Here is a 12458-nt window from a genome sequence, read left to right as displayed (position 1 = left end):
AACATCCTCAATAGATTAAATGTCTAACTAATGTGTGTAGAAACATTCAATATTGCAATATATACTTTATGACATTAACGCTTATAATCTTAATGTTATAGAATATTCATTAAATTGTTAATACAAACCTTCCATTCCACTGTGCTCGGGTCCTTCTCTTTCATTGCTTTATTAAACATTCGATCAAACAAATGAGAATATGGTCCGTGTCCTTAAAAAGGCAAAAAAAAAAAGGTTATTTGGACAGCCGTGTTTAGGAGAGAGAGAGACACATTCCATAATCAAATTTACATTTCATATATCAACAGCTTTTAATATGGCATTGTGTAAATACTGTACTAGTAGCTAGCTTTCATGTATGGCTTGATAGCCACTGATCTTTTTAAATTCACTTATGATATTTTAACTATGTGTCCTATATGTCAATATGTTAACTACTATTGCTATTGACACCATTGTTATTCACAAGGTCTTGGCCTGGACGTTTTCGTGTCTATTTCAAATTGATTTGAATCAAATAATGGATAATGCAAGCATTTTAACAGATGCAGTCGAATCACCTGGCCTTGCGGTCATAAATTTCGAGCACGATCGTACTTGGATTTAGTGTTTTGAAGTACTGTGTAAAGTTTTGTGTGTGAGAGCCCTGGTCTCATTCAATTTGGAGTCATTTGATTCAAGTTGTTTGTACTCCCGGGTTTGTCTCTTATAAAGACCTTTAACCCCAGGGTGTAAAATCGAAACCTGCTGATTGCTCTTGATTTTGATCTTTAAAGCAAGGTGTTGCTGATCGTTCAACTTATAATTGTGATTCAAATTAGTATGTGTCTTACTGTTTTGCATACCTATATCATGGCATAAGCCTGCTATCTCTATACACAGTTTATCATCCTCGGTCATTTCCGCTTTTTTCAATTTCGTAGCATACATTTTCTTTTCATCGTCCTCATCTTTCTCTAACTTCTCTATGTCTTCATCAAGCCGTTTCTGCAACTGACGTGCTAATTTACTGGCTAAGAAACATGTTCTGAATATATATGTATAAATAACTAGCTTGATGTTTTGCTTTCAAATTTATGGAGTTCAACCTAAAATTCAGCACTGTCCTTATTGGCATAAAACTGCATATTACCACACCAGATTGGGTTGGAATCTATCTCCATGTTTTTGCTTGCATCAGATTTTAAGTACCAAAAACTGTGTTTCAGCGTTATATCTTAGACTGAAGCATGTGTTCGTCCAAATATAACAATGGTAAGCTAAACCGAAGGACGTATGTGTGTTTGTTTTATCCAAGTATGCAAAAACACTGATAGCTTACACAAAATATATGTATATATCAGACTTTGAGATAATAAAGGAAACTAAAACAAAATAAATAAATTCATCCTTATGTGTATTTGATATCAAGCCAGAAGGAAGGAAATGTAAACAAGGAATGTGAAAGTTGTATTTCATCAAAATCAACAAATGGATTTGTTACTTGAAACAAACGCTTTTACCATGTATTAAGAGGGACAAATGAATAGATGAACGTATATTGAGGTTCTTTCGAATGAAACTGTAGATGAATATACATAAAAGCGCACCTAGAGCGTTATCATGAGTCAACATGAGACACTGTATAATTTAAATATATATTATTTGAGTCATCATTGAATTCTCCCACCACTCAATTTAAATCATTATTGTATTGTCATTTATTGTGCATTTGCTACATTGTACATGATAAATATTTGTAATAAAAAAAAATGGAAAACAACGGTCATATTACGTACCTGATACCAACATTTTCATTGGAAAATTATAAAAACCTCCATTTATGGTATAACTAATTAATATTTTGCAACGCATATATTCTAAACGGTTGCAGTAAAAAAAAATAACCATTGCATGTTTTGGATATAGCATGTGTTGTACTAGAACACATCGATCTGGACAATGGAAATGTTGCCAGGATAGTGAATGATAGTTTTAGACGACCATACTGATCTCAAAATCATATTAAATGTCTGAACATTAAATGTTGTCTCAAGTTCGGACACATTAAGAATATTTTCCATATAATTAATCAAGAATTGTTCAGTGAATTTGACGACAATTCAAATTTATTATTCACTTGATGAATAATGAACTTAACTCTTTAAATATTTTATAGATGCCGTCATAAAGCCCCTGAGGATTTCATCCCTGTTTTAAGAGGTTCGTATTGCTCCCTTTTCAGTTTTAAGTGTTATGTTCACTATTGGTGTTTTCCTTCTTTATGGGCTCAGGTTTTTGATTGGCATTGTCTTCTATCTTTTTACTTAAGACTTATAAAAATTAAGTTACTTACCCAATACTGTGCTCAAAACGGTTATGTGATGCGGATGGATAAACAAAATAACACCCACCAAGTTGTTTGATATTTCTCAGTCGTTGGAACTGTGGTGTATCAATTATTTTTATCAGTAATGGGTGTAGCGTTATTGTGCCATGTATTGGATCATTTAGTATCTGTATAATACAAAATTACGAAATTAGATGCATACCTGATTCAAGTATGAATATATTTTGAAAAAAGTATTTATCGTCATGATACAAATTGAATGTTCAAGATAAGAAACTCACATTTTGCCGTAAAGTATAGTTCTCAATCGACTCTTGGTGAAATACCGATTGTTATTTGTACCTAAAGACCTAAATGTATCTGTAGTTTCAATTTTAATGGAATACTCAAAATAGTCAGTAAACTTTAAATTGTGTACTAAGAGGTCAGGAATTGTAGAGTGGAACGTAACAAAACATTATAAGATATAGAAAAAAGAAGATGTGGTATGAGTAGATGGAAGAAGATGTGGTATGAGTGCCAATGAGACTAGTCTCCATCCAAGTCACAATTTGTAAAAGTAAACCATTATAGGGCCCAAAAATGACTAGTGTAAAACAATTCAAACAGGAAATCCAACGGTCTAATCTATATAAAAAAATGAAAAATGAGAAACACTTATGAACCACATCAACAAACGACAACCACTGAAAAACAGGTTCCTGACTTAGGACAGGTGCAAACAAATGCATCGGGTTTAAACGTTTAAGCAGGCGCCAACCTTCACCCAAACCTGAAACAGTAGTGTAACATTACAACATAGAAATACTAACTATAAAATATCAATTGAAATGACTTAACTCGATCAAAAAGACATATTAACAAAAACAAGTAAACATACACTGAAAGAATAAATTTGATCTATGACACAATATAAATACAATATTAATAAAAAAGGGGGATGTAAAACAATGTCAAAAAGACAACTATAACCTGGGACAAAATGGCGTTAAATGAACTAACGTACACAGGTAAATTTAAATATAATAATTTTGTTGTTAAGATAACGTAAATATTTTTTACAAAATTAATAAATTTGTTGTTCTTAGTACGAGAACAGAAGTGAAAATTTATCGTCATACTAAATACTTATCAAAGGTGGTACATATTAAAAATAGTTTGACGAGATATTACACAAAAGAAGTAAACATTGAATAACGAAAATGCATTACAGATTGTGTCAACAGGTCAAATCAACACGAAGCTCAGATATCAGACAAGAGACATTTATAGATTAGCTAGTGTATGATCGATAATAACAGAATAAGACTTATTAAAAAGTGGCGACAAAATACGAAGAGAGTATGTAAGACAACAATACAAATTAAGCTTTGCGTCAGGCATTATGCGAACCCCTCCAAGATTAGTTAAACGGGTATTTTAACGTTGATAGAGAGTTGCATTCAACACGAGGTATGAAATGTTAGGTCCGTATTTCGACAGGACAGTGCTGATGACTTATACATCCTGCAATACTTTACTCACCTCTATTCAGATTGATTCTCACTGCCAGACGGAAGTATGTCAAGAGATCAAAGTTAACTCTTCGTGTAAATTTTAGAAGATACCTACATTCAACTCTTTTTTTAAGACTCTAATTGTTTGTTACAATTTACCTTCGACATAGTTCTTCACGCTGGCTTGATAATCTTTCTTTTTGCTGCTTTCGATGTTTGTTCCGATGTCTGTAAATATATTTTTTCAATATGCTTATCTTTTAAATATGCATGAACAAACACATTACAAACGATTAAATTGTAAAGTTGTATGAATAACAAAATGGCACTAGATAAATGTTTCCTTTTATCGTTTCAAATGCAAACGTGTAATCATAAAACTCCCTCAATATCGAAACAAGGTCAAATAAAGCTTATTAAAATACCATAGCTCTAACGACTAAATATTTGTCTTACCTGAAAGCTTTTCAAGTAGCAGCTACATATATACCTATTATGTTGTTATCACGAGATGGCCTTGCTCTTATCAGTATAGTATATCATTACGAGATAGTCTTCACATGCGTCCTTATCACTTGTATACATCAAGGAACATTACATCATTGGATGTCGTGTGTGTTTTGATATTGCGTATTTTAAATGTAACAAATATATTGTTTTTATATTGCCTGGTTAAATGTTTTAGTCAACATTTCAATACATTGTTTGGTTGCAAATTATAAACCGAGAGTCCATTATCAAACGGCAAAATCAAAAGCTCAAACACATCAAACGAATGGAAAACAATTGTCATATTCCTGAATTATGTACAAAACGGTGGATTACACCTGGTCTTAAAGCTAGCTAAACCTCTCACTTGTATGATAGTCCCTAAAGTTAGTTAATGGACATAGTAGGATACCGTTGCCTTGTCGACTTACCCAGTCTTTTTATTTTTGGAGTCCATGCGAATTCTCTGTTTTTGTTTGATATCTTGATATATCCATCTTGATCGGTTTATAAGATTTGAACATCGGTAAATGAATAAAAAAAACCACTTTATCAATGTATGCGTCCTAAGCGTTTTTCTTTATTAACATTCATCAAGAACGTTTGAAGCCAAACATTTGAAAGGGAAAGACGTATAAATACTCAAAAACGATACGAGCTTCATCAACATATGGAACAAATGGAAAATAAAAACCAAATTCATCAAAGGTCAATTTTGCCTAATCGAGTTGGAACCTTATTTTCCTAGTAATTCTTCATTTATCAATGGGAAATTTTAGAAATGAAATCATTTCAGTAACGAATCATATACTACTAACTGATGATATCTGAACTGCTGCTGAAAAAACAGCAAACTTCTGTTGCCTATATATACATCTTTTAAACACTTAAGAAACAACACATACATTTCAATAAGGACCTTACAACTAATACGAAATACAAGTTTACTAGGAAACCTTATATATAAAGAAACAAAGCATGTTCTTATCCAATAAATTTAAGACAAGACAACGAAAATAGGATGGAGATACTAAAGGTATTAAAAGCCCATAAGTCGAAGAGACTCTGACAACAGCGTATCAAAAACCGAACCACGACGACGAAGACACAAATAAATCAACAAAAGAACTTCAACCTAACCACTTTGAAAGATTGATTCAAAAGCTTACTTGTAGGCAGCAGCCCTCTATTAAGGAAATGATAATAGGAAACGCAAGTTCTTGGATATTGTTTTAGCTTGGGGATATATACTCCGTATGCAGCTTTGCTGAATGTTGCTTCATAGAAATTAAAAGCTCACAATTGGGAAGTTGAAGTCATATCTTTTGTCGTTAAGCTTGGTTCTGAACCGAAGCCCATTGTCAATTTCTAGATGAGGCAAGAGCAACTTTATCTTTGATTATAGCAGTAATAATAAAGCTTCGAATTACATCTGTATGGACATTAACGAAAAGAAAAAAATATTTAAACAAAAATGATTTATATATATATATATATATCAGACCTTTACTAAATTGTAATCATGAACTTACCTTTATATGCTCAATACCAATTTTAATATTAATTAAGTCAATGACTATATGTAACTCTATAGTCTGGGAAAACACCAGGGTGCATATGTTTACTATCAAGTTAAAGTTCTTACCGGAAGCGTAAGTTACTATCTATAAATGGCAATATAACACTAAAATTAATGTTAATGCGAGCGGAAGAAGTTAACAATTTCTCAATTTAATTGTTTAGAGGAAACAAATATGTGAATGATTTTCACAATAATTTTCTAGAAATTGAATTTTGAGAAAAGATTGCCATAGAAAATTCTATTCCATCACTTGAAGTATTTAAATGTGAAAGACAAAATTGATACTATTATTTACTTCATGGATATATATATATATATATATATAAAACATATTTTGAATGATAAAATATCACAATCATTTTCTGGAAATTGAAATGGAAGTAAAAAAGAAACCATAAAAAATAAGAAATAAATTAGATTAAGCAAAAGAGTAAAAACAAAAATAAATATCAGATTAAATTGTAAATATCCTAATAGGTCTACAAAGATTATCAAATGTGATTATGATAGACAGTGCTCATAAAGATCACAGATAAAAGGCGGAATATATGAAATCCTGCACAATCAATGTTAAATATTTTTATCGATCTATTTGATTAATGAATGTAACTTTGTTAAGACTAGGGTCACTCCGTTAACAATGCACGAAACAAATCAATTCGATCGAACAATCAGTGGCTTGATTTATGACTTAACAATAACCGAAAAAAAATATAATAGACAGTAACCAACGACAAGCACTGCATTTTATGCCCCGGTTGTGGGAAAATATTTCGTAAACCATAAAATTATTCATCTAGTTTAATCAGGTAAATGTATATGAATTAAAACTTTGTTAAATTGTTATCATGAACTGAGATAACTAACCTTTATAGCTCAAAATTAATGTTAACGACAGCAAGAAGGTACCGCTTTACTAATAGAATGGTTTAAAGGGAACAAATAGGAAAACAATATATGAATGACTTTTATTATAATTTTCTGGAAACTATATTTTAAGAGAAGATTGACATAGAAAAGTGTATTCCATCACTTGAAGTATTTAAATGTTTAAGAAAACATCGATACTATAACCTACTTCACGGATATATATATAGCACATTTAAATGATAATAATAAAATATCACAATCATTTTCTGGAAATCCGAAATTGGAAGTAAAAAGAAACCATAAAATTTAAAACAACTAAAACAAAAACAATTTTTAAATACACAAGCAAGCAAACAAAGATAAAAAAGAAAGAAGCTAAAAAAGAAAGAATACAACTTAAACACTAAACAAACAACAAAACATAAAAATAACTTGATACAAAACTAGAAAAACAACTTTATTACTATTCTCTACTTACCTCTTATTGAAAATTAGTTTGAAATTTGCATTTTCGGGAGATCTCAAACTACAATATTCCTGTTTGTATTTGTATTACTTTCACCCTTAAGACCAAAATCAAAATGCTGGTAAGACCCACAGGAATTTAAAAATAGGTATCAATAGTATATTTAAAAAAATATATTTTGACCCATCTTATGTCGTGTTTAGATTTGATACATCATGGCTAAAATTACATGATTTGGTGAAATATTGTATAAGAGAAAAATCTATTATTAAAATGACTTGATTGTATCGGAAAGATAAATGTAAATATACTGTCGTGGCCAAATATTTGTGCTGGTTAAGACTGTCCTTATTTAATAACGAATAAAACTCACCACGTGACAAAATGGATCAACACCACTAGTTTAAAACATCCATAGGCATATAAAATCGGTATCAATTTCAGAATTACATGAAAATACACGCATTAATAGTGTAAATGTTAGCTGAAGATTTAATTTTAGTTATTGACTCAGCAGTAACTTTACCTATGGTAAAGTTTAAAGGCGACCTCATGCAGTAGCCTTGTATCTGCAATTTTCTGATATCCAAATGAGATTTAACAAGGGTCTCAGTATCTCTAAGAGGTGTACAATTAATTAGAATTTGCTAATATTGAATCATCACAGCCAAATGCATATTTTGTTTGAACAATATTATGGTGTAATTCAATAGAAAAATCTCGATATAAAAAATCATTACAGATAGTTCGAAACAGCAGCTGTGTATTGTCTTTCAAATACAAATCAATTCATTTTGGTTACAGCTGTTTTTCGAATTAAACAATACAATTTTTGCAACCTTGTATCAATTTTCTCCCCAACAGCAATGTTTAGTGAAATTCTGAAATTTTAACTTTTTTTTACCATAAAATTTGCACAATTACAGAAGTTATTGGTCATACTAAAGCCCAAAATAAGCATAAAAATAGGACGAAGAGATGATTGACATTGCAATATTTTTGAACAAAGGGATCGTTAATTTATTTTACTATTTCTAGGACAAGTCGTTAACACACAACGCAAAAGAAGGAAATTTCCTCCCCAGTCTCCCTTATAAAGACAATTCTGTATTAGTTAGTGATTAGGATATGGTAGTTCTGAATATTAAAACATAAGATCTATTTTCGATTTTGATTTCCATTAAACGAATGTGATTATTTAAATATTCTTATAATGTTATTCATATTTGAAAAAAAACAACATATAATATCAATGAATATTTCAGGATTAAAATATTTGAAACGGATGCTGTGGATTTTGGTAGGTCTAATGATACATTTCTCCTCCAATTCAATTTCCAAAAATTTATAATGAAATTAAATTTCGAAATTAATCTTTACAATATTATACAGTTCTCCTTCTAGATAATTACTCATTAACGCTTGTTTGTCCTTTGATAACAGATTGTTCTTAAATGCATTATATCTCAAACTCAGGTAAATTAGAAAAAATCACTTTCCTTTCTTTTCTTTTCCCCCTCAGTATTGGGTCAGTTGTCAGTAATGTTTTACTGACAAGAATTATAACATATTCTTTTCTACAAATCCTTTTGATATATTAAAAGATTAACTATGATTTCAACTCCGTAAGGCAAAGTTGATCTTATATGAATATATTCTTTCTTGTAGGTTCCTTTTTGTCAAATCGCTCCTCATGTTTCTTCGTACTTATACATCACTTGCTTTGAAATATTTAGGTTTTGAGCGTTTCTGATTAAGACAAATCCATAGATACACGTTGAACGAACGAAATCTAGGAAGTGTTATTTTCATTTACCAGCATTGGGACGAAACCACTGCTGGTAGACTATTGGTTCCCGTAGGTATCACCAACTCAGTAGTAAGTGCTTTTGGAATAAAATCCCCTTTGATTGATTAAGAGATAAATTATATGATTGTATGTCTGTGATATATGTATATACAGTTTCGGCTGCTTGATCCCAATTATTGTCACATTGACCTGTTATGTCTGTTTGGGTTGCTTTGTCACCCAAATTTGTCAAGATAACTAGACTATAAACTATTATTCAAGTGGGAGGTTTAGCTAGATATAAAACCAGGTTTAACCCAACATTTTTCTCATAAAATGCCTATACCAAGTCAGGATTATGAAAGATGTTTTGCATTCGTTCTGTGGTTGATATAGTCGAGTGTTTGATCTTGTCAGGCTTTATAGACTTCCCCTTTTTTAATATACCTTTTGAGTTCGATATTTTTTAAATATTTTATATATATCAATATTGTAGCAAGTTAACTTTAGCCATAACATTATCAAGATGTAGTATGATTGCACATGAGAAAACTCTCCACTTAAGAGGTTAACAACCATGAGTCACGGCTTGTTTGATGACAATAAACGGAAAACAAATATGATATGCAGCAACAACTGAGTTACAGGCTCCTGACTTGGGACAGGAACAAACAGAATGTGGAAGAGTTAAATATGTTTGCAAGCACCCAAACCGCCCTCTCTCCTGGGACAGGGGTGTAACAGCACAACATAAGAAGAAACTATAAAAATCGGTTGAATATGTATGTACTCATCAGATTGATACAAAGCCCCCCCCCCCCCCCCCCCCAAAAAAAAAACCCATCAAAGATACAAAGTACAAATCTAAGAGTACTCGCAGTAAAAAGTCTTCCAATTCACCAAATATTTAACTTCTATGTGTATGTAGCTAGCAATTTAACAAGGTAGTTAAAATAAAGAAAACAATATAAATAATGAATACAAAATATTATCAGGGTTTTATTTACAGATACTTAGAGTAACATCTTTTCCTTATGAGTGTAAATTCCACCAATAAGATTGTAAAAGGAAAATTGATTATGCTTTGTTGAACAAGTTAATGTCAGAATTGCAGGTTATCATTCATCATTCTAATCCTGTTATGACTTGAAAGAAATAGAGATTGACATATGTCATGGATACCCGTCCACCATTGAAGACTTTACCATGTTTACAGTCATCCTTGTCATGCCTGTATTCAACAACAGATATTGAATTTCTTGATCGATATATTTAAAATACGTGGGTGTACGCTACTATAGTCACTAATAGTCACCACTGCTATCAACAATGAACAAACCCAATGCCATCAAAACAATCCGATCGAAAAATCAACGACTTTATTTAGGACTTAACAATAAAGGAAAAACAAATAGTACAGACAGCAACCAACGCCAAGAACTGAATTTCATGCCCCGGTGGTGGGAAAATTGTTCGTAAACAGTAAACTTATTCAACTACTTCAGTCAGATAAATATATATAAACTAAAACTTTGTTAAATTGTAATCATTGACTGAGAGAACTTACCTTCATGTGAATACGTCGTCAGAAGAAGATACCTGTTTTTAATAGAAGTGTTTAAAGGAAACAAATATGTAATTGACTTTTATTACAATTTTATGGAAATTAAATTTTGAAAGAAGATTGACATACAAAGATCAATTTCATCACGTCAAACATTTAAATTTTTAAGAAAACATTGATACTATTAACAACTTCACGCATATATATATAAAATACCACAATCATTTTCTGGAAATCGAAATCGGAAGTCAAAAGAAACCATAAAAACAGCAAAACTAAAATAAAAAAAAATAAAGCAAACAAACAAACAAAAACAAACAAGCAATAAAAAGAAACAAACAAACAAACAATGCGTTAACAAAATCTAAAACAAAATAATAAAAACATCATTACTATTTTCTACGTACTTATGTTTGTCTTTTGGTCCTTTTCTTTTCTTACCATGGGGTTTTCAGTTAATTTTTGACTTATGGGGTTGAATGTCCCTTTGGTATCTTTCGCCTCCCTTTTACCTTTTATTGAAAATACTTGTGTGATTTGTTTTTAGGGAGATTTTGGGCTACAATATTGCTGGTTATATTTGTATTACCTTCACACATAAGACCAAATTCAAAATGTTGTTGAAACCTACAGGAATTTGAAAATATTAGTATATAGTATAATTTAAAAAAAAGATATATGAGTAAGTTTACGCAATGTTTACAACCTTATGTTTTTGGAGGGATTTGATACATCATGGGTACATATGATTTCTTGAATTGTTGTAATAAAGAAATCTATTATTAAGAAGATATGATATGTATTTGAAAGAAAAATATAGTTATACTGTCTGTCTCGACCATATTTTTGTGCTGGTTAAGACTATCCTTGAATCAAACTCACAACTTGACAAAATCTATCAAAATTGCTGGTTTACAAGATTCATATATATTAAATTGGTTCCATTTCCCGAATTACATCAACATGCACGGATTGATATTGTGACTTTAACCTAGAGATTCAAAGTCTTTTTTTGGCATTTTAGACCGGTCTGTATCTGCTATTCTCTGATATTGAAATGAAATATAAAATCACAAGGGTCTCATTGTCTCTAGGAGATATGCAATTAATTTCAAAACCTTTTAATCTTTGCTGATATTGAAGCATCACAGCCAAATACATTTACTTTGTTTTATCAACATTATGTCGTTTTTCAGAACAAGTACAATAAAAATATTTTGGTAACAGCTGTTTTTCGAACGAAACTATGTAACTTTTGCAATCTTGTATCAAAGTTGTCCTCACTTCACTAGCCTCACTTATTTTGACCATAAAAGTTGCACACTCATAGAGGTTATTTGTCATACCTATGCCCACACTATGCGAACAGATAGGATGAAGAGATGATTGACATTAAAATTATTTTACTGTTTCTAGGACAAAACGTACACACATAACGCAAACCAAGATGATTTTTGCCATTACCTATAAAGAAAATTTAGTCCTTAGCTATTTGTCAGTGAATGGTATATGGTAATATAAAAGATATGATGCGAAACGTGTTTTTGTTCATTTATCTCATTCGATTTCCATTTAACGAATGTGATTATTTAAATGTTTTTACAATGTTATTTATAGCTGAATATAATATCAATGAATATTTTGAGGATAAAATATGTGAAGGGAATGCTGCGGATTATGGTAGGTATAATTGTACAATTTTCCTCCAATTTAATTTTCAGAAATGTATAATGAAATTAAATTTTGCAATTAATCTTTACAATATTCTGTAGTTCTACTTCTAAATAATTACTCATTAATGAGGTGGTGAATCTCGAGTCTTCTTTTCATTATTCTTAAATTCTTTTTTCTTCGTTTTTTTGCCCTTTGATAA

At 30.8% G+C, this 12458-nt stretch overlaps 1 protein-coding gene across 5 annotated transcripts in view; it reads right to left on the bottom strand.

The window, feature by feature from the left end:
- The window catches only part of LOC127700815 (deoxynucleoside triphosphate triphosphohydrolase SAMHD1-like), a 39570-nt gene extending 28923 nt beyond the window's left edge, over positions 1 to 10647 (bottom strand). For 3 of the 5 annotated variants that reach the window (XR_007981727.1, XM_052204493.1, XM_052204494.1), the window contains exons 1-5: positions 10589 to 10647; positions 3985 to 4053; positions 2336 to 2496; positions 846 to 1027; positions 129 to 211 (exon numbers count right to left, since the gene is read on the bottom strand). Coding sequence is in view for 3 of the 5 variants with exons in the window: in XM_052204493.1 (XP_052060453.1) it covers positions 129 to 211; positions 846 to 1027; positions 2336 to 2496; positions 3985 to 3993 (435 nt within the window). In the remaining 2 variants the exon portion in view is untranslated. The remainder of the gene's footprint in view (positions 1 to 128; positions 212 to 845; positions 1028 to 2335; positions 2497 to 3984; positions 4054 to 10588) is intronic. The other 2 variants (XR_007981726.1, XM_052204491.1) reach the window with 1 other exon arrangement.
- Between the last annotated feature and the right edge of the window lie 1811 nt (positions 10648 to 12458).

Source organism: Mytilus californianus, unplaced genomic scaffold (assembly GCF_021869535.1).
Source record: "Mytilus californianus isolate M0D057914Y unplaced genomic scaffold, xbMytCali1.0.p SCAF_5, whole genome shotgun sequence".
NCBI classification, from domain to species: domain Eukaryota; kingdom Metazoa; phylum Mollusca; class Bivalvia; order Mytilida; family Mytilidae; genus Mytilus; species Mytilus californianus.
The sequence above is the reverse complement of the archived record's forward strand: the minus strand, read 5'-3'. Positions and strand labels throughout refer to the sequence as shown.